The sequence below is a fragment of the Pyrgilauda ruficollis genome, unplaced genomic scaffold, assembly GCF_017590135.1.
Source record: "Pyrgilauda ruficollis isolate IOZ18807 unplaced genomic scaffold, ASM1759013v1 scaffold32, whole genome shotgun sequence".
Classification (NCBI taxonomy): domain Eukaryota; kingdom Metazoa; phylum Chordata; class Aves; order Passeriformes; family Passeridae; genus Pyrgilauda; species Pyrgilauda ruficollis.
In genome coordinates this window covers 1065208-1087973 of record NW_024524600.1, presented here as the reverse complement: position 1 = coordinate 1087973, position 22766 = coordinate 1065208, and the positions used below count along the sequence as shown (strand labels likewise).

The window sequence follows — 22766 nt, the reverse complement described above, 5'->3', positions numbered from 1 at the left end:
TAATTCTTTGATTTTGAATCTCTTCTTAGATATAAACCAGACACAATTACAGTTTTATTGCTGTTATATAGCCCCATATCCTTGATATTTTGACATAAGACTAATAATTCTATCTTTGAATATGTACCCTCACTGTTTTCAGCAATGTTATTATATTTTTACATATATATTTTTCTACTCTCTCAACATGCACAAGTATCAACTTCCCATTCTGGATGACAGAATTAAGCAGAAACTGACATTTATATGCCTGCGATGAAATCCAAATCTTTTCCCTGAGACTACACAGAACCTTTCCTCATGTTAAAATTTAAATTACTGCTGCCAGCCTTTATTATCTATTATATAACCACATTAAATTTAAACAGATATGCTGCTGCCACTTCTGTGAAATCCCTCTGCAGTGCAGTTACTACATGGTTTTACTACCTTCAGTTTAAAAAAAAATAAAATTAGGGGCATCTTAAGTTTCTCAGTATGCTGTGTAATCAAGCAAAATCCTTTAACATATACTCTACTTTTAAGAACACAGAAGTCTCTCAAGAACTCTTTCTTTAATCTAAACTTGTGTCACAAATCCAAAGACAGTAAGATATTGCATTTGCACTTGAAAATCAATAACACTTTTTTTTATTACGCTTCTGAACACAACAGCATAAATGTAAAAGCAAACACTGCATGCAAACACCTACTACACAAGATTAAAGAGACTGTTCTGAAGAATATACTTCCATCTGGAGTCTCAGTTCTATTGAAGTGGCACATTTTAAAATTAGTTTTAGTTAAAAAAAAAATCTCAGGCGTTCTCAAAAAATGTGGTATAGTTATGGTTTCTACATGAAAAAAACCCACACTTTTCAAAATAAGGACAGAAATCAACTTTTGAATACAGAGTAAGATGAAGCCTTTTTAAGAGACAATTTTATGAAAATATTTTTCAAATAAAACATCAAGTTTATGAAAGAAAAAGTCTGAGATTTATTGTTTCCAACATGTACGTCTAGCAAATGTATATATACACACACAGGCAAGTGGAGAAGGTCTTAATCCCTACTTTTTGTTTTGCAATCACAGGTTGCCCAAAGCAGATAAAAAGTCAAATATTTTTTGAAATCCATATGAATTTCTTATATGTACAAAAAGCCCATATTTTTATTTTCTGATATTATTTTTTTAAGGAACACAACGTGCAAATACATTGCAATACAGATGGTGTGTTTCTGGGTTTAATAATACAATTAAAATCCTTTGTCCTGACATGAACACATACACAGGAATCTCACACCTGACAGGAAACTGGTAATGATCTTGGAATGCCACAGACAGAGGAATCTAAAGCAATTTTCTTGTGGGAGCTCAGGATTCTCACAATACACACTTTGCCAGTCTTCTGTTCATTTTCCTGACACACTTCATTTTTCCACATCCCTGGCTTTGTACATTATACCTATTTAAATTTTCTTGCTTGCTCTTCAATTCACACAGATCGTTTGAATGCACACTTGGTGTGTAACCTCTTTGCCATGATACACTTCTAAATTTAGTCCCGATGTTTTAGTTTGTAGTTTAAATGTATGTCATGATGTTCCATACATTTTTCTCCTAGAGGAACTTAAGGTGTTCTTTTTGAAGCAGTTTGGACTATCAACTGTGTTAAAACACACAATTTTAACACAGCGATGAAAAACGTTGGAAAAATCTTATATAAGATGGTTGCTTTTGTTCTTGAAATTACTGAACCAGACTGCCATCTATTGGAAAATAAATATTTTTTTAAATTATACTTTAAAAAAACAAAACTGAAACTGCAATCACACTTAATTCAGCTTGAAAAGGAAACATCTTTTCAAAGGAACTGAGATAAAAATCAAGGACTTCACTATATTTTTTTCCACCTCATGTTTTCTGAAATATGTTTTGAAGCACAGTTGCTTTTCTGACTCGCTGAACAATCAAATTCTAGTTTTTTTGAAAGATTTTTATCTAGGGAACAAAGAAAAACTGTAATATGTCAGCACTGAGCAATACACAAGTATAAAGCTTCCCAAGCTTGCCTGTGCAGCACCAGTCAGGGCTTTCCATGCCTTTGCATGCATAGGTCAACTAAAAAGTACATTCAAGTCACAGTGACCAAAATGGGAAAAAACAAAGACAGGAACTGGAGGCACAAATCTATGAATCGACCATCAACTTCACCCAGCATACAAATCATTAAGAAATACTAGGAATTACAACTAAAATGATGCATAGCTGTATGAACGCCTTTTGGAGCTCTCCCTGAAGTAGAATTGCAAAACTGTGTTCAATCTGGCCTTTAATTTTGTGGAGACAATGAACAGGGGCTCGTTGCATGCTGTGTTGTAATGGACATGTTTTAATGATTGGCAAAGGCAGACTAGGAAACATGGCATTAATATTTTGCACGACAGCACACCAAACACAGCCAGAGCAGCAAAAGAAAACCTTTAAATTATGACATTTCCAGTGCAGCTTTGACTTCTTTTAGTTTAATAATGTACCCTTCAAATTGAAAGATAACATTAACTTACTCTCATCTGACTTTCTGCTGTTCAGCATTCAGTCTTTTCCTCCCTCTTCATTAATCATTCTGTCCCATTCAGAAAGTTAAGACAATCTGTTCTTCTGTCACAGTTCCCCTTTCAACTTCTGGAGGGGAAGCATCCTGTGGGGACATTTTCACTCATCTCCAGATCTGTTCCTATTCATGTCTACGCTATGGGTCTACTGTTACTGTCCTTACTTCTACTTACTGCTCCATTGTACTCTCCCTCTCCCAGATGTTATGCCTTCCAGCCCCTAAGATCCTCACCATCAATTTTCCTAGTCAGCTCCTCCATTTCCTCCCAAGGAAATTTAAGAGTCAAAGCTGATTAGTAATTTGGAACTTGGAAGACTAACCCAAACAGTTTCTTTTTTCTTTTTTTTTTTTAACCTAACCTCAGAGCTGTGCAAACTCTGCTTCCTATTTGACTTGAAAATACTGTAAGCACATAAATCTCTGGGGTTTTAATGTCTTGTCACAAATCACACACCTGGCCAATAGAAACATATAATGTAATAAAAACATGTATTGTTCTCAATACAAAATTTGATTAAAAGAAGTAGTTCCTTACTACAAACATTCCAGAACTACATGTTATGTTGTTGGATGACTACCTGTCTAATAACACAGCAAAGGGAGGAATGGATTCAATTCTGCCCTTGACCTAAAAGACTTCCAACTCACTTCTTTCAAATAAAGTATAGAATTCTACAAGTGCTGTATCATTGTATCAATGTTGCTCAATGTATCATTGAGCAACAAACCATGCAAGATGCCTAAGACCAGAAATGGAAGAGAATGTGCGTGTGAACAAGGCCTCCAAAGTCCTGCTGTCCAGATTGCACTGGTATTTTACCAGTGACTGTAGAATGCAGAAACAATACTGGAAGGGATCACAGCCTGACAATCCATACTTTATCTGTGAGACTATAAAACCAATGTTGCAACTCACCCCTATGCCATGGATAGAATTGAGCACCAATTTCCAGATGAAGCCTTTACTGTGAAGTTATTGTATTAAAAAACAGGCACTAACACTACCCTTACACTAAACAAAACCAGTGAGTCCCACTGTTTCAAACAATAGAGGTTGGCAGTTAAAATTCAGGACAGAATTCCAGGCTGTGCATTCTGGGTAAACAGACACTCCTTTCTGCAGTCCCAAATCAACCATAACCTCATTTAGTCACAGCAGTTTTGGCCCTCCTGAAAAGAGCCAATTGTTAAAAAAAATGCTTTGAAATACACGCTGCTTCCTGATGCCTTCTCTTTCCCAAGCCTATGCTATCCTCAGGAGGTGGCTTCTGATGCTTCTTTTTCCAGCTTCCTAAGTTTATGATCCACAAGTTAGTATTCAAATCAGAAATCCCCCAGTCTTGGCCCCCTATTTCTCTGAACAATAGCATGATGCAAAAAATTCAGATGTCTCCAAGTAGCCAGTGCCTTTGCAGAATCTTCCTAAGGGTCACAAAGTGGCATGACTTGGGATTTGGAAACTTTTCAGATTGCTGAACTACATGAGCTTGAAAAGCCTTCAATAGTCGTCAACATTAGCTCAGGAAATGGCACCACCTAACACATTATCAACAGGGAGCTAACTTCTACCCCTCTTCAGAGCTGATGCTAGCACAGCCAGCAATGAAAGTTAGGAAAAATCTGCTGATATGAACCTGAAGTAACTGATCCTTTGTGGAAACACACCAGGTGTGGTTCCAGCCCTCTGTTTGAGCTGGTAATCAAGAAAGACAGCACTCAGTCTAGCAGGTAGAAAGAGTCTGTGCTCCAGACAGACTCCATAGGGGGTGCCCTGTGCTGCCCATACTTTCAAAGGGTCTTGGCATGTGCAGTAGAAGCAAATGTGAGATGAATAAATGCAAACAGATAAGAACCCACTCAACCTATTGAGATTCTTACAGAAGCTTCCCATGGAGGAGAAAGCTTAAGTCGGAAAAAGCAGAAAGAATCTCTCTTTAATACATATCCAAGGAATCTATTTCTGACTCTCCACATCTATATACATCTTCACTTCTTTCTCTCTGTATTTTCATGTTCTTATACATAAATATTCATTTAAGTTTCTTCAATCATCACTGTAATGTCACACATCTTCCTTGACTACACTTGCTGGTCCTGCCCCCAGAGCAGTTTGGCAGCATTCACCTTTGCAATCATTTTCAGAGCTAAACATATCTCTTCACTTTAGTGCTTCTTCCCGATTACTCTTTCATGGCCCCTTATAGAGCATGTGGATTTTCCTATCACCCAGGGAGTCTAAACACAAAGGGAAGGCAACACCTGCCCAAAATTAAAAGATGTGTCAAAAATGGAAGTGACTTTCATTTTTTTTATGCAAGGCAGCCAGGTAGCAACTGAACAAATTGAACAACCCTGAAATACATTAAAAAATGAAATGGATGCTTTAGAACAAACAGGAAAATCTCACATCACAGCAAAGAGCCCTCTCCATACAGATCTGTATAGCTGGGTTTACTGCAGGAGAAAACATATTCTGCCCTCCATCCTAACTTCATGTTGGGAGTGCACACCCATCATCCTGACTACAGTTTTCTCTAAAAGAAAAGCTGGATACCCCAGCAGGAAAGCACAATAAAATGCTTCAAACAGTCCCCAGTTTTGAAGATTTGTTTCCACATCTAGTTCAATATAAAATATATGAAATATCTAAAAAATATATTGCCTAATTTACCTTTATATTTCCCTGTCACGGAAATTACAGATTTAGTGTCTGAACACTTCCTATTCATATTGCACTTCATTTAGGCCTGAGCAGACAGATTTATATGGAATACATTTTCTGCAAAACAGCAGCTGAGAAGATTTAAATAGCAGTTAGCACCTAAATTCAGAGAGACACTAGACAAGTGTCTAAAAATGATTAAATGGGATTAGTATCTTGTTCAAATTGAGTTCAATATGAGTTATGTATCTAAACATTCAAACATCTAGAAGGACTTTACAAAAGTATCTACTGCATTTCAGGGTAGCTATGGATCTTTGTAAATCTCATTTTGTCTATATATGTCATAATAAATCTGCCAAACCATGAAAGTCTTTAACTTGCCATGGTTTTCCTCACATAAGTAAGCATATTTTTTCTTAATTTACAAAAACTGTTAACTGAAATTTAGAACTTAGCAGTTTTTCTTTGTCCTCTGCTTTATTCTCTGAGCAATCACATTTATTTAGTGTCATGGTTTAAGTTTAAGCCTAAACCAGCTGAAACCAGGAAACCTACTGAGGAAGAGAATTCAAGTAAAAAAAAAAAAAAAAGCCTTGTTAAAGTAAAGAAAAAATGAATCCTAGAGTACTTTATTCATAATATTAGTAGCAATGAAGTTATCTTCAACAATAATTGGAAGTCACTGAAGTATCATAACCACAATTATCTGTATTAGAGACTCAATCTTCAATACCATTAGGCTACCATGAAAGCTATATAGTAATAAAATGTAGAAGAAAAGTAACTGAGGATGTTTAGCTGGATCTTTTGGGGGCATATCTGATCAGATTCTGTTAACATTTAGTATTCAGCAGAGTACTGAACATACTGATCTCCACTGATTTCACAAAAAAAATCCCTTCCTTGTCTTCGCCATGCTCAAAACAAGTAACTTGAATGTAGTAGTGGTGATATAAAAATGCATTCTGAGGTGTGGTAAGTAATACCTTTGAGAAATGAAGTGAACATTACATTTTAAATCTGTAAGAAGCACATGTTATATTTTTTAATTAAAATGTTAATTTTGTACTATTCTCACTCTTTTATTATTTCTTTCTTGAATATGCTATAAATAAATCAGATGTAACTAAATACATTGTCCTTGTATCCCATCTTACTTACTACATTAAGCTTGGTTTGGCTTCCACTGGTCATAAGATCTTCCTCTGATACTTTACTAAAATTTTCCAGATAATGGTCTGATAGTGTATGAGACAGATCTTCAAAAGAGTATTCCTTTTCTTGGCACAATTTGATTTCATCTAAGAGCTTTGATAATTCTCCAGTCACAGCTTCACCTTTAAAAACAGACACACCATTAGTCAGTAATTAGAATATCGGGGTAATTTATGCCTAAAAAGGAAATGCACATTCTTTAAACTTTATTATCTGTTATTTTCCATACCTTATCCTCTAAACAATGATCTTCATGCACCATTCTCTGCTCAAAAATAATAGCATCTTGTTCCAGGCTAGGAATTTGCTTGAGGCATTCTACATACTTCTGCATTGCCCTATATCTTGCATTAATTAGGATGAATATATACTTACCCTTTCTATGTTTTCTAATCCTGAAAATTTATATAAATAGCAAGTATCCAAGAATGTAAAATTAATCCAGGAAAGGAAAGTTTATACACACATACAAAATCAATATCTCATACTCTGTATCAGGTTCAGGTTTGCTGCTGCAATTAATTAATACACTACATAAGCTCTGTAAACTGTGAGTGACTAAGAATGCATCTCTTCCTCATCAAAGCAGCTATGCTTTATGAATAATTCTTGCTCACTCTCCCAGGATTACATGGAATGGTGGAAGAATATACTGGGCAAACCCAAACACACTTAAAACATGCCTTCCTACAGCAGTCTATCAGAAACCCACATTTAGTGCATTCTGCATTGTGTTTCATGTTTTCTCCTTAATTTATCAGATTTCTTAACTAAAGAAAACTACCAGAACAGTAAGACAATAGGCTTTCTATGTCTATACTGAGGACCACTATTGGAAATAGCAGTAGTAATAAGTACTAGAATCACACTGAGTGCTAAACATTCTGCAAACAATCCACTGGCAGCAGCAAGGCCTCCACAGACTGAAAAGCTACTCATTATGATCAACCACATTGGGTTCCGATTATGCACTGTGTGTGTTACACAGCTACCTTTAGTAAGAGCAATGAAAAGTGAAGAAGGCCAAGAGTTTCCAGGAGCAAGTAAAAAACCCCATTTTTTAACTAGGTTTATAACAGTCATATTGCTTAGACTTGATAAAATACAGATGCTTCCATGTTACTCCATCTTTGGAAATAAAATGCTGAAAAGGAGAAACAGAGTGAGCATATTAATAAGCTCAGCATACATAAAACAGATTTAAGTACACTCACATAACTACAGAATCCATTGATAAAACTGTATGTGCTTGGTCTAGAGCTCTGTTTGTTTCATTTTTTTTGTTACTGTTTGCTATGCTAAGTAAATACAAATACTCAAAAATATATTTAAAGTCTAACCATGACCAATTATTACCAAAATTTTCAGAGACAAGACTAGAAGTTGTCAATTAAAAGCATTTAATTGCTTTTTAAAATCTAACAGAAATTTTGCATTCAAAACTCTTGCTACTTTTAGTCAATGGTAGCTTTGCACAAAACTTGTAAATTAAGCAAAATTATAACCGGGTTTATTTATATTCTGCTTTTCAATTAGAAAATTGAAATTATTCCAGATTAATATTATAACTAAAAATTGGAAGTAAAATACTTAAATATCAAAAACTATTCCAAAATCATGATACAGTGATTTTTTTATAAAGAACCAGAACTACTGCTTCCTACAGAACTATGTTCATGTCCCCAGTCCCACATTCTCCCACATATGGCCTGCAGTATTTCTTACTGGGCAAGAATGAGTTCTGTGTGACAAAACTGGACTGACCTGGGTAGAGCGCACTAGTTGACTGGCTGACTGCAGCCAGAATACATAAAAGACAAATTTTGCCTATTTCTTTCAGGGCAGATACTAATTAGGGTCTTTTGCCTCTATGCAGCTCCCTATTTTCATGAAAGTCACAGAAAGGTAATTGATGCTGCTATCCCTCTTCCAAAGTTGGTTTAAATTATCTGAAATTAGATTGTCAGTGAATGGCAGGCAGATGGATGGGAAGCATGATCAAGTACGATTTCTCTCCTTTAGTATCACATTACACAAAAGCCACCTAGCATGTTTTACATTATTTATACCGTCTAAGAAGAAATAAGCAATGTGAGATCATGACCTTATTGTTAAAAAGTAAAACATATTTTAAAAATATTTGCTCCTTAATTTCAGGACAGACATTTCTATTGCACAGTTGGCTTCACAATCTTGCTAATCTCAAAGGAACTATTTATCTTCACACACCACATATGTGTTAAGTACCCCAAAGGGAAATATTATTGGAACTACAGCATTTGTTCACTATTACCATTAAGATCATAACCTGACATGCCTCTGAAAGCTTCATTCTCTCATGAATAAAAACTCTCCCAGTGAACACGTTAAAGAAAAAAAGAACATGTTAAAAAAAGACCAAAAAAACCCAACCAAAAAACCCCAACAAACACAAAAAAATCACTGCTAAGCAAAATCACACCACAACTCACACAACAAAACCAAGGACAGACTCAGTTAACTTTTGTCAGCAGTCAACTACATTCATTCAGGATGATTACTGAAGGCAGAAGTCAGGTTTGGTTCTACAGGACGATGACTTTCAGAAAAGACACCACACTCCGGAAATGCCCTGTTTTAGTGGCTGTGGTGTGAAAATGGTGAATCAGAACATAAAATGAAAGCACCTGCACACAAGTGACTGCTACAGTGTATGAAAGCTGTGTTAGAAGACAAACGGAAGAGCAGTACATTTGTGACCTTTGAATGTGGCTTCCAAATGTGAAACAATTGGTAGATGCACTCATTGGGGAAAATGAAGTACATTCAATTTTTAACCCAAATGTAAACAATACCTGCAGATTATTTCAACATATTTAGTATTTTTGTTTTACTTGATTATGCAATGGATAAGGTCACATAAACTAAAAATATTTAAGATCAAGCAATGTACATTGTAATCCATTAGTGACTTGTCATTTCTGAGAATACAGTTCCTTGCTTTTCTATATGACATGGATTACAGTGTATGTAGTCAAGATAGGTGATTCATGGTAGGAAAAAAACCTTACTTGACATCAATAACTTTCTTAATTTTTTTTCCACTTTGTAAGTTTGTATGAATGTTAATATTAAAGAGAAATTCAATACAGCTTTTGCATTCACAGAGTACATGTATTTACTTTTAGCCTTTGGAGACGGAGGAACTTCTGGGGACAAAACGCAGGACTGATGTTCTGCACATTCCAGTGGGCATTCCTCTGAAATACTTGCATTTCCTGTTTCCATATATTCTGCAAGTTAAAGATACAAATACATTTAAAAGTCTGAATTAGGAGGGTTTATTTCAATCAAAAGTATATTTGCTACATCGCTTTTCATTAAAGACTTTTCAAATTTTCATATTACAGCCCTGTAATAATTATTATGCATAATAACATTATTATGAATATTAATATTGTAATCATTAAACATTAATATTACAACCCTGTAATAATTAATATTCATATACACTGCTGCAAGGCAGTCCTTTGTTGAAAGGACTGTAAAACACTAAAATGGCCAGTCCTCCAACCTGTGGAAACTGCTACAGAAATCTCATTGTAAGGGCAATCAGTTGAGACTATCCCTACGTTTTTATTTTCTCCTTGAAATATCAACATAACTGCTCTATTACATTATTACAATTAAAAGACACTTTTATTCTAAGTTTGTGGAGAGTTTTTTGTCAAGATATTCAGGATGTTCACAGTACACACAAACATTGATATTTTTAAGAGAGTCAGTCTGCTTGCAGCACAGATATAGTACATGGGGAAAAACAAAAAGCAATCCCAAAAATTTAGTTTAAAATAGAAGTCTAAAAAGCAGTGTGTTGAAATTTCTGGTTTTTCTCCTTAAAACTTTCCTTGCCCCACATCTGCAATGTTTATAAAAACAGAAAAACATGAAATAATAAATGTGCTAAACTTCAATTTCATTACTGTTTTTTTCTTATAAATATTTGCATTATTTTCATGTGCTTTTCTACACAAGCTACCTCAATGGAAGACCAAAACATTAATGAATTGCAATGCAATAATAAATAAGAAATTAATTTATGCAACAGTGGCAACTTTTTTTTTTTTTTTTTTTTCAACAGAGGAACTGGTTCTCGATTTGGGCAGTTTTTATGCATCTGCATTTTCTTGAGTTTATGAAATTGTTTAAACAATTTCATTGTGATACTGATAGCAACCATAATAGCATGTGTTGCAACACACAGAGCACCAAAGTACAATAATGTCTTTCATCAATATCACACTGAAAGATTAAGGAGTTTCTGGGAAGTGAAATCTCCCTGATTAAATTTGTACAGTCTACAAATGCACTTGTTAAGCTTGCTGTTACTCATGACTAAATAACAAATCCCAAAACCCAAATACAATCTGTGATAAAATAGACATCTGAGAAATTGAAATTGGAAATGGCATAGAACAGCATGCAGTTTCAAAATGCTTTGCAGATGGCTGGGGTATTTTTTTAAAAAATTGTATGATTTGAAAGTGCCATATATTAAGTTTAATGACTGGCAGTGGTCCCCGGCATAATCTGTCATAAATTTCATCATATGAAAATTTTGTGTTTGTGTGTGTGTGTGGGTCTGAAAGCAAAAACGAACTGTAGGAGTCCATGAGAAAACTAACACCATGAGAAATGCTCTGGAATGTTTTCCAGCTCTGGCAGTGATAGTATTTGTCAAGTTAATGTGCAAGATGGGGAGAAGATAAAAAGGAAACCAAACCCAAAGAAAACGAAAAGAAAAAACAAATTAATGTATGAAAAATGTTTGCTTGGTAATTATGCAACTGTCCAAAAGGAAATGTAATTCTATCAGGTGAACCTTACAATTATTAGATTATCACAGCTATAATTAGCAGAGGAAATGAAGGAGATATTGTGAAGAACTCTAACCTTGTTGCCACATGATCATACAAGACTGTGGTTTTAAAAAAATTCTCTATTTTTGTTCTTTGTCTGTCCCCACTTCCAGACCAATGCACTTACCTCCTGGAGGCTAGTTCTGAAGAGGAAATCCCAAGTTCAACATAAATCTAAAATACTTACTTTAAGAAACACAGAGTTCCTTCCAGAAAACCTTTACAGCTGGCTCTCACAAGGTACGGTACAAAATGCTTACAACAGACTGGCAGCATGCCAACGTTGTGAGGGTACAACCCTTGAAACTTTGGGTTTTTGTGGACTACTACTCCTAACTTGGTTTTATACTATTGAAAATTCTACCAAATACATACAAGACAAAGACAGAACCTCAGTTTAAAGAGGCTTATAGTCTAGGTAAATGTATACTTATCCATAATGCTGTCAGAGAAAGAGACACAAAACAGGTGATCTGTATCAAGAGCTAAAGAAAGAACACACAAAAGCACTGGATGCTTTCACCAGCAGCTGCATTCTAATCACCTGCAGCTGGCTAGGAATCCATCTTCAAATCCTGCCCAAACTTTTTCACTGCTGGGCGCTTGAGAGACTGCTCAGGGTGGATGATTTTTCTCAAAGCAAAAATAGAATTCAGAACAAAGCTAAGCTTAGTGACTTATACCACTTCATGACCAGAAGAGTTCCCCATCTGTGGTTTCACACAACTCTAGAGAAAAACCCATCATTCCTACTACAGTGGAGAGTAAAGGCTGTTTAGGACACAACCTGTCAAATTCATACTTTTTACCATTTTACTTCACCTTACCCAGAATGAACTTTACAGCTCAGTGTTAAATGAGGACTACTACAGCTCTTAATACTAAGTTAAAAAAACTTGGGCTGTTTAGTAGGATTGTTTTCTGTAGTTACCAGATTTTGTCAAAGCCCCACTCAACCTAAATTGAGTCCTGTGCACAAAAAGTAATACCATAAAAGTGGTCACACAGCAGTGGAAATAAGAACAGCGGGGAATATAACTCAAGAAGGGAACAAGCTCTGGGAAGCTCAAAGAGCTGGAACTCCAGTTTTCTTAGTTTCTGCAATATCGGTTAGGCCAAAGCCAAAGAGATGGGAAAGATTAAACATACAAGCAGAGAAACACAGCTGCCTCTCCAGCTTGAAGAGAGCATGACCCATCTCAGCTAGAGCTGCTCCTGAACTTTCAAGGAGTATAAAAGCACAACTTGCTTTAACTTCAGCTCCTCTTAGATCCTAATTTCTCACTGAGGTGGTAGGGTTAAGAATTTTGCTTTGTGTACAAACCTTAGCTTTTAGAGTAATAAAAACTTTTTATTTTAATGGAAAATAAAAAATCCAAACAATTTATTTTAATCCTTATTTTCCTTTAAATTAAGGATAAGCTGCTTTCTTTTGTTTTTATACCCTACTTCAGCCGTGCCATGCGGTAGATTAATATAGAATTCTTTCTAGACCAATTTTTCCCTAAGAAGACCAAAAGGCTCTTTAAAACTCTAAAAAACCAAAAAGGCCAGAATACAAATATGAACACTCACCTTTTTAAGCAGAAGACACTCCAAGTAACTACATCAGAGAAATAAAACTTATACAGAAACCAGTCCCCTCCATAGCCACTATCTCTGCAGATGGGTGCTTAGAACTCCTTCACATCTTCCTGAAGGGCAACAATCTTCAGAAAAAAACATCTGCCCTCCCTAAGACTCTTACAGAACCTGTCTGAGGATTCTGCAGCTCTTTGAGTCCTGGTCCAGCCAGGAAACTCTCTAAAAGCTCCTCTCAAAACAGCTCACTTGCCCCCATGGGAAGGAACCCACCTGAGGCTTCGTGACCCAGTTCCTCTTCTCTTTAAAGCAGCTGCAGTAGCAGGAATCTGACTGGTAACTACCATGGTCAGTGTGCTAAGGTGACAGACAAGCTGAGATGGAGGCTGGTTCACTTCAGTCTCCTGAATATCAGAGGACAATTTCTAAGTTATTCCATCTATAAACTGAATCCCAGAGAAAGCTGGAATCAATAGGTGTTTTTGAGCATGTGTTCAGGGAAGATAACAGAAACAGGCACTGAAGTACTCCTATGATTGTGAGGTAGGTAAGGATGCAGCTAAACTTTCAGTCTCAACAACAGTAGTTAAAAATAATTTATGAATGCAGGCAGTGTTCTACAGCCTTTGCACAAGCGCCTACAGAAGAAGCTTAAAAGTCCCCAGAAAAACAAAACAAAATGTCCCCCATAAACAAAACAAAAAATAAAAACAAAACCAAAATACTGAAGGGGAATTGAGATCTCAATTACTTTCATCCCACACAGCTGTAGTTAAATCCTTGACTGAAAACCTATTCCATTCTTCCAGTGAGGCTGGCCTCCTGCACTCAAGGGAATGGAAGATCTACTTGTCCACAGACAGCAGGAGAGAAAGAGAGAGTGAGAATACATTAAAAAAAAAAAAAAAAAAAAAAAAAGCCAGTGCTAATGTCATCGAAGCTATTTAAGCAGAGAGGAATAGAAAGGAGTTCTAGTTCTGCAGCTGTTTATGTATTTTCCATTTATGAATAATTTGGTAACAGGTACAATGTACAATGTTAGGTTCCTAAGCAATTTCAGCAGAAGAGAGGAAACAGTTTTCCAATGCATCTCTCTCCATACTGTCTATGCAGCAGCATTCACTGAGGCTCATGCCATTTTTCATCTGTTTATCTACTATCTCCTTTGTTTCACAATAACGAGAATTCTGCTTCCAGAAATAGTAAAAGAGCAAGATTCTAATAGAGAGCACAGTGGGCTGTGGAGAAAGAGTTGAAAGACAGTTCAGCTCGCACCTGCGTCACGTTCACATGTGCTGAAACCGAAACACAGCTGGTTGGTTTAATTTTAGGCCTACTAGCCTTGGCAACATCCCTTTATCTCCAATGCCTAATTATAAAAGCCCTAAGTGCCAGTACTGTTAACTGCTTCAGCACTGAGTGCTGTTGTTTCACTGCACCCATGAAATGCATCCAGTACTTGGCCTTGCTTGGCACAGTATCCTAATTCTCTCCTCTTCCAGCACACAGTACTCATACAGCTATTTTTTTCCTTACTACGTTAAAAACCTAAACCTTAATAAGTATTTTTAAGTGAGCTCAATGCTAATTAGACCTGATGAAGACACAGAAAATGATGTGACATATACAAAAAACACAGAAGTAAAACCTGAACTGTCATTTCTATTAATTCCAACTATAATTAATAGGCAGTAAAAAAAACCATTTGGGTGTTCTATAGCTTACTCAGCCTTTTTCCTGCTGCTCTTTAAAGTGATCTTTTAATTTATTTTCCTTCTATCAGATAATATGCCAACATCTCAAAAAAAGATGGCAGACTTTGCAAACACACCAAAAAAAAAAAAACTTTTGCAGAAACTTCCATTGCTCTTTTCCCAGGATAGTGAGAAAATATGTAAAATAAGGATCACAAGAATGCTAGGATAACTTCTAAAACCTCATGGGCAAAAGGCCTTGTTTCTCTGAACCTACAATCTGTAAAAAGTAGTTGTCTAAATATTCTTTAAAAGACTGAGAACAATTTCTATCCACAATTCTTAAATTCTGGGAAGGCATTTATTCACAAGTGGCTACCAGCCCTATTGGGTTTAGTATCAGCTCACGGGATTTAGTGTCCCATTAACTGCTTCTAAACACAGAAATTACTTTTATGTCCTTCAAAGAAGCTTCTTATAAAAATCCCCAAAGCCAACTAATTTTCTTTCTTAACGTTTCTTCCAACTCTGTTATCCCTCTGCATAACATACATACCAGTAATACCAGTCACATTATTTCCTTGCCCATTTCTGCCAGCCTGTTCATATGCATCTTTCAGCCTCTGTTTTATATTTTGAAAGGTAATGTTTTGTGGCAGGGACAAATACTATGCTATGTTAATACTATAAACTGTAAAGTGATACTCAGAACAGTGCAAGGGGGAAACAGAAAAAATTAATGAGAATGTTTGGTGATAACATCTTAGTCTATCCTGGCAACAAGGTGAAAGAACAAATCAATGCCACTACATCTGCATAAAGCACAAAATCAGCAAGGAACTTAAAAAATCTGACCAGTAATTGTCTGACATTATTAATTTCTATTTCCTATAAGTCTACATGAAAGAGCCATGTAAGCTGTTCTAGACAAGCATCTGAAGACAGCAGCCTTACAGGAATGTATTTGGAAGCAACTGAATCTCTCTTAGTAATTGCCCTTTCTTAGCATGGAATTCATTATGCACTGAAGTCAAACTCAATTATAGTACATTCAGGATTCCAAAAATTCTAGTGCTTCACTGATTTTCCAGCTACAATAGGACAAATACCCACACTTTAGTGAAGAGTATAGTCATCTGTCTTTTAGAGGAGGGAAGGTCAACTGCATCATCAGTAGTGCTAGTACTGAACCCTGATTCTTTCAACTTCAGCTCATACTTTGATGGATAAAGATTCAGTGAACATTTTGCTGATGATTAACTATGTAAGTTCCCCAAGTGAGTTCTGAAGGAGCTCCTCAGGTTGTCTTAAGAGTCAGAATGGCATCTTTGTAACCATTTTTCATTCTTGCACATCACTTCTGATTATAGGCAGAGAGCAAAAATAAACAGCTGCTCATTACAAGACAGTTCCATCACACTAATAAGAGCTGAAACTACTAAGCAGTCATTTTTATACTTCAAGGCACACTTTTGAAAAAGACTGCATGTCAAAGCAACAAAAAGGATTGAAATTAATATATTTCTTTTTCTGTGTATGTGGTAAAGACCAAGGGCAGGTACTGATCAATCAACATGAGAAACCCATGAGGGAGGTGTGGTGCTTTATTACTCATCGAGCAAGGGTACTTTGAAAAAAAAAAGTTCATCAGTGGGGTTAGAGACTGCAAGGTTATCACAATAAGGATAAAATGAAACAATAAAGAGGTAGTAAAATTAAAATTAGCTTAGTTGGTGATGGGATTTTATGACGGATCTTAGATTAATACCTGAAGGATTATTGATTTGGATGTCTAAGAAAGTGGGAGCTCTGACTGACCCTTTTCCTGCCACTGAAGAAGTTCCAGTATGATATTAATCCCCTTTTCCTCTACATGGTAGTATGTTCATGCTGCAGCTCTGTGAGGACTTAAAGGCTGAAGCTTGAGTCTGACTCAAATTAGAAACTCCCTTCTGCTGACAGGGGAAGCCCTGGGTCCCCCACACATCTCTTCCTCCCCACTTTTCAATGCACAGTACTGTCAGTTACCTGGGACAGAGGTAACTCTGAGACCTGAATCACACAGGAGGCAAGCTAATTAAAACTACAGAAAGTATAGTTCTTTATTTTTAATATTATTTTTTGTTATTTTATATATATATAATAAATATTTTGTATTCTACCAGTTTGTGAGCTGAATCAAGTCACTTTGAAGTCTCATGTAAATGGGGAATATGTAAGGGAATTGTGTAGGTGGAAGTAGGGGAGGAGAAGAGGGGAAGTGAGGGAAAAGGCAAAGGAAAATAGGAAGGGAGAGAGGGAGACCTGAAGGCAATCTGTTGACTGGTTCAGCTCTAACATGAATCTGCTCCTTACAGGAATACCTCTCCTATAGCCTGCAAAATTTTCATTATACTTATAGGAGCTTTGTATCTTCAGTCCATCATCTTACTGGAAAACTTTATGGAAGCTGGTCAACTAGTTTGGAAGTAATTCAGAAAAGAAATGACACAGTATGGCCACATGACCTCATTTTCTCTAAGAAATGTTCTTATAAAATACAGTTATGAGGGAGCCTGTCATGTGTAGAACCAACACAGAACTGATTAAAATGGCTCACTTAATGGGGGGAATAATCAATACAGATGAAGATGCAGCACTGATTCCTGCAGGGACCTCCTCTGTCAAATGCACTTAATGAAAGGCTAAGCTGAAGATGCAGGAAACAAATTCCACAGAAGAGAAGAAATTATGTTTAACACTGAGTTGTGTTGTAATTTGTGTTTCATCACTTTACTTCTAGAGTAAAACATTGAAGTACACAATGAACTTCCATCTACCTTGCACCATGAAAGTAAGATGGGGAATGAGAACAAATGCATGTACAAGAAACTTATTATTTCTCCTATAATAACAAGAAAAAATGCCTGGTTCGTTTTTTTTTTTTTTCATTTAAGGAAAATGAAAAAATATAATGAAATGGCTTGAAAAATTGTCATCACCTTTCAGTAATTTAGTTGCTACAAAGCAAGTATTTCAATTCTAAGTTATCACTACAATTTAATGGAACTGCTATTGAAATATTAAAATATGTTATGGTGTAATGAAGAACGTTAAAAGACTACGCATAAGTGACACACCATGTCAGTGGCCTGCAAAAAAGAAAGGGTTTACTTTAAAATTCAGATATTAGACAACTTATTTTCATTCAACTAGTCTTTTTAAATCAAAAGACTGCTCCTTTGTGTAATGAAACATTTAAAGATTAGAAATTACTATATACAATAATATTTCTCTATTATCTCTAACAATTGTGTAATTGAATATGGCTTACCTTGAAGTAGAGCTGCAATTTGGAGAGACTGCTGAGATGGATGTTCTTTAAGTATATCCAAAACCGTTCTACCCAAACTGTCCTTTATGTTGGTATCAATTCCTGAAAAAGAAATGGATCTGTGGTGGAATATTTAACCCTAAATGCTTTGGATTACAAATGTGTTATATCAGACTGAGTTATCTGACAAATTGAAAGCAAGTGGTTTTACAACTGCATTACACCTGAAGTACAGGATACATTTCTGTTTAAAGCTTGAATAGCCTAAAATTCACATGCTGACATGGATGGTTTTTATGTTTCCATATATCATGGGGATATAAAGCAACCAAATTTGGGATTATTTTAACAGATTGTTCCTAAGAAACAGCCATCCTGAAAAGGATATTTTGTAAAATCAATAAATTCTCTGAATGCTTTTCCTACATTTCTTTCCAAACTCTTTAATTCACTGGGAACTTTGTAGTCCATAGTACCAGTATGTGTTTTGGGAGCAAGACTGAAGAAGTTTTTATCTATACATTAATTAAGTTGTACATCATGGCAACATTTTCAAAATTCATGCCATGAATAGACTGAAATATCCATGTGTAGTATACAGGCACTATGAAGAGCCACAGGATTTCCTCACAGCCCATTCATAATGCTAACAAAGTAATGGTTTGGCTTAAACTGTGAAGTAAGTTTGAGGCTTGCCCTGGATCAGAACCTGCTGTACGGAGTACTGCATGACTCTACCTTTGCCCTGTAGGAGCTTCCTTGGAAATTTTGCCTTATGGTAGAATGCTCAAGTTGCTTTTCAGTTTAGATGTGCTTTCATAAAAAGTAAAGATATGAAATGTCCTAGCAACAAAAAAGTGAAATTCTTCTCAGGACACCAAAAAAAATCATAGGAAGCAGGATTTAAAAGGACATGCTGAAAGCACCCAGAAAAGGCTGCAATTTCCTAACTCAATGGACATTTTCCTACTTTGTTTTGTGAGAAACACAATATTTTCATGCACCACAACATTTTCTCACTGAAAACAAACCCAAAATATTACTGGGCTATTTAGCGGTGGCAGTTGACTTTCAGAGGCCAGACACACCAACTCACATCTTTCCTTTGTAGCGGCTACTTATAACATCTTCTGACTCTTTTTGAAGCAGAACTAGAAAAGAGGGGACTATTAAGTACCAAAGACAGAAGGTGGGGAGTGTTGCAGAAGTACAGAGCATTTGGGGTTGAAGGAGTTCACAGTGAAGGTTCTACTCCACTGTCTTGACAACTGTATGCTGATAGAGGCTGTAACATATATTAATCTGAAAAAGGTGGGCTTTTTCTGTGGTCTAAAGGACTTCCTATGTTTGTGTGATGTTCTCCAGTCCTTCCTTTTTTTAGGAAATAAAAAGGCCCTGCCTTTCCAAGGGCAGGTAATGATCCCTTTTCAGCCTCCGTTTTTTTCACCCAAACAGAGAAGCAACTAGGAAGGACCATTTTTTTTCTGAAAACAAGTCTGAGATCAGGGATATACCAGTTGAGATTCAGATGAAGAGCTGTGATTAGGATATACCTTCTTTGGCAATATATAAGTAACACCACAAGAACTGATAATGAAGACCAATGTCATGTCTAGATCCCTCAGTGTCATGGAAGTTCACAGATCTGCAAGAAATTATTTCTGAGAATTTTCATTCTCATTGGTCTTACCACTTACCTGAGAAGACAGTTGTCTAGATGAGTAATTTACCTACAGCAATTCTGTAACTTATTATGGAGTAGATGGGTTGTTTGTTTGGACTTTATATCCCTGTTCTTTTCTTTCGGGACAAATGCAATTCTCAGAGACAAAGTGCCTTCCCCTTTCTTTGCAGGCACTCAATTTATCCAGGAAATAAAGAAGCAAGCAAAATGGTGTGTATGCTAGGAATAGCTAACTGAAGGAAATAAATGTGAACACGAATCTTCTGGTCTCTACATCAAAGAATATTCTTGGCTGCCTTTCAGAGCAAATAACAAAATTTTATGTAGCCATTTTGTTCTCATGATACATTTATTCTGATACATTTATACACTGAGTCATATATAGAATTTCTAAGTCTGAACATCACCTTTGTTCTCTGTGTATAGCAATTTCTTGTTCTAAAAGAACACTGTTTTAATGAGAAGTACATGTGATTAGATATGCAAAGGCTGATAAAGATAAAAGTAATTTATATAACCAAAACTTAAGGATGCTTACACCAAATTAGGAAAATTAAGTGTATTTGTTCAGTGTTTCCTGTAAATCAGATTTACCTGTTTCAAGCAAAATGCGTACTACCTCCACCTTTCCAAATAGGGCTGCTTCATGTAGGGCACTCCCTTTTTCTGTCTAGAAAAGAAATATTGTGACATTTAAAATACCAATTAATCTTTCTGTAAAGAATATACTTGGAAAATAAATATTTTCCCTTCTATTTTACCTATACATTAAAAAAAATGGAATAGGCAAGAATAAATACTAGAATGCAAGTTTTTTTATTATTCAAGACAAAACCAAAAATGCTGTCAGTTCACCATAAAATTAATAACTATATAAGAAAATATAGTAGGAATGGAATACAGCTCCCTGTTAACAAGCCTGCATTTGTGTAAAACTTCTAAATTTCTATTATAGGCAGTGCAAATCTAGTCAACACCATCAGTGGAACACAGCTCTTCAGCACGATAGTTTACATGTGGACATCTACAATTAGATGATTTAATGTAAAACTGGATCACACCCTAGAAGGTCAATTCAGTTATATGTGAGAGATGCCCTAGGATATCCTGGTGTCCAGCTGCTGGCTCAGTTGATGTTCACATTTGATCTGCCTCACATCTGCCCCATACAGATGCCTTGGATACCCTAAGGCACCCCCAACAGCTTTAGATGCCTATGCTCACGTCATTTGAATTCTAACTTAGATGTCTGTGAACTTGATTTTGCAGATTGTCTTGACACAAAATTCTTTTTGAGCAGACTTTTGCTCAAATAAATTTTATAGTACTGAAAGACACACACTCTTAACAAGCTACTTTTCTTAGTATTTTATACTGCTGTTACTGAAAGATCTGAAGAGAATAACTTTCCATCCAATAGCATTAGCTAGTGCACTACTAGATCTCACTGAGTATCTGATTTACCTCCTTTTTTGATAGTAAATTAGATTTTGTAATTGATTTGTGACAAACTTTAAATGTTTTGCTGCTTGTTTTTTCTATACTTTATCCAAGTCATACTTACTATGGTAGAAAGACCTTAAAAATACACACATACAAAACCCAACTCTGAAATAAAATAGTAATTCATTATTAATTAATTGTGTCAGAATGCATCAGAGTTACAGCAATGCAATGACAGGATACTCATAAGTAATCAGAGATCCTGAGATAGGATGTGAGCACACTGTAAGTGTACGTATGTCCTACCGCTGCTTAGTACATGGAGGTAAAAAGTAGAGCATGCCCAATGACATCTACATCCTGCACACCACTTAAACTAACAGCATAACAGAGAGAAGAAGGAAGTCAGTAAGAGAATATATAAAATACACACAAAACACAAATCTCAAAACAACTTCTAATATTTCCATTCTCAGAAGCAATCCAGTTGAACATTCCCAGGTTTATCTGGAACAAAACTAAATAAGCAGATTTACTTAGAGATGGTTTCAGAATCCTTTACTCAAACAATACCTTCAGGATATTTCCAGTTAGTGCAATTGACTTCAAAATGGGATGACTCTGCAATGACAGTGCAACCACAGAGGTACACACAGAGATTAATGTGCAGCTCAGAAACTTCTGGGAATGAGAAAAGTTCTCAGAAAAGTCACTGGCAGTTATTGTTCTGATTACTGAAAGAGGCTTGACATCAGCAATCTTGAAACAAGCCTATTATCCTCTTGGTGTCATATCGCATTTCCTTTGGATTGGTCACTTCCTGGCATGACTGTTGGGTGGACCTGGTACAATTAAGATAGAGTTCTCTGTCATCGAGGAGGAGTGTTAACAGCAGGTCAAAGGAGGTGGCTCCCCTTCTGCTCACTACTGGTGGGTCACCCAAAGCACACCCAAAATGCTCTGTTCAGTTCTGGGCTCCTCAGCAAAAGATGGAGATGGAACTACCAGAGAGAGACATTAAAATTGTTAAGAGACTGGAGCATCTCTTCTATGAGAAAATGCAGAGAGAGCTGGGACAGTTTAGCCTAGACAGATGAAGGCTCACAGTGGATCTCATCAATGTGTACAAAAATCTGAAGGGAGGGTATAAAGAAGTCTAAGCCAGGCTTGGTCATGTCCAGTGACAGAAGAGATAATGGGGAAAAACTGAAACACAGTAGGTTCTGTTTGAACGTATGATTTAATTTTTTTTTTTTCCTTTTTGCAGGCAGCTGAGCCCTGGTACTTGTACAGGTTGTCCAGGAAAGTTGTAGGGTCTCAGTCCTTGAAGATATTCTAAAGTTGTTTGGACATGATCCTGGGCAACTTATTCTATGGGATTCTCCTTGAAAAGGGGTAGTTGGACCTGATAACCTCCAGAGCTCCCTTTCAACCTCAACCATGCTCTGATTCTGTCAAGGATAAGAATTAGTGATGTATATATCAACAATGAAATCCACAGAGGTTCAGTTGTTAGAGGAAGACAGAGCACTAAATTTTATTTCTATGAGATTGAACCACAAAGATGAAAACTAGTTGCACCTTGACTAAAATTGTAGATATCATTCTGTACTAATAATGATCCTTGTTTAATGGAGAAAATGTACTACATTAGTGACAACCATACCATGATCT

At 36.1% G+C, this 22766-nt stretch overlaps 1 protein-coding gene across 2 annotated transcripts in view; it reads right to left on the bottom strand.

The window, feature by feature from the left end:
• Positions 1 to 22766, bottom strand: part of ANKS1B (ankyrin repeat and sterile alpha motif domain containing 1B) — a 404705-nt gene that overhangs the window by 317990 nt on the left and 63949 nt on the right. For both annotated transcript variants that reach the window (XM_041474291.1, XM_041474292.1), the window contains 4 exons: positions 20244 to 20319; positions 17966 to 18067; positions 9641 to 9751; positions 6426 to 6601 (listed from right to left, as the gene is read on the bottom strand). In XM_041474291.1, the coding sequence (XP_041330225.1) occupies positions 6426 to 6601; positions 9641 to 9751; positions 17966 to 18067; positions 20244 to 20319 (465 nt within the window). The remainder of the gene's footprint in view (positions 1 to 6425; positions 6602 to 9640; positions 9752 to 17965; positions 18068 to 20243; positions 20320 to 22766) is intronic.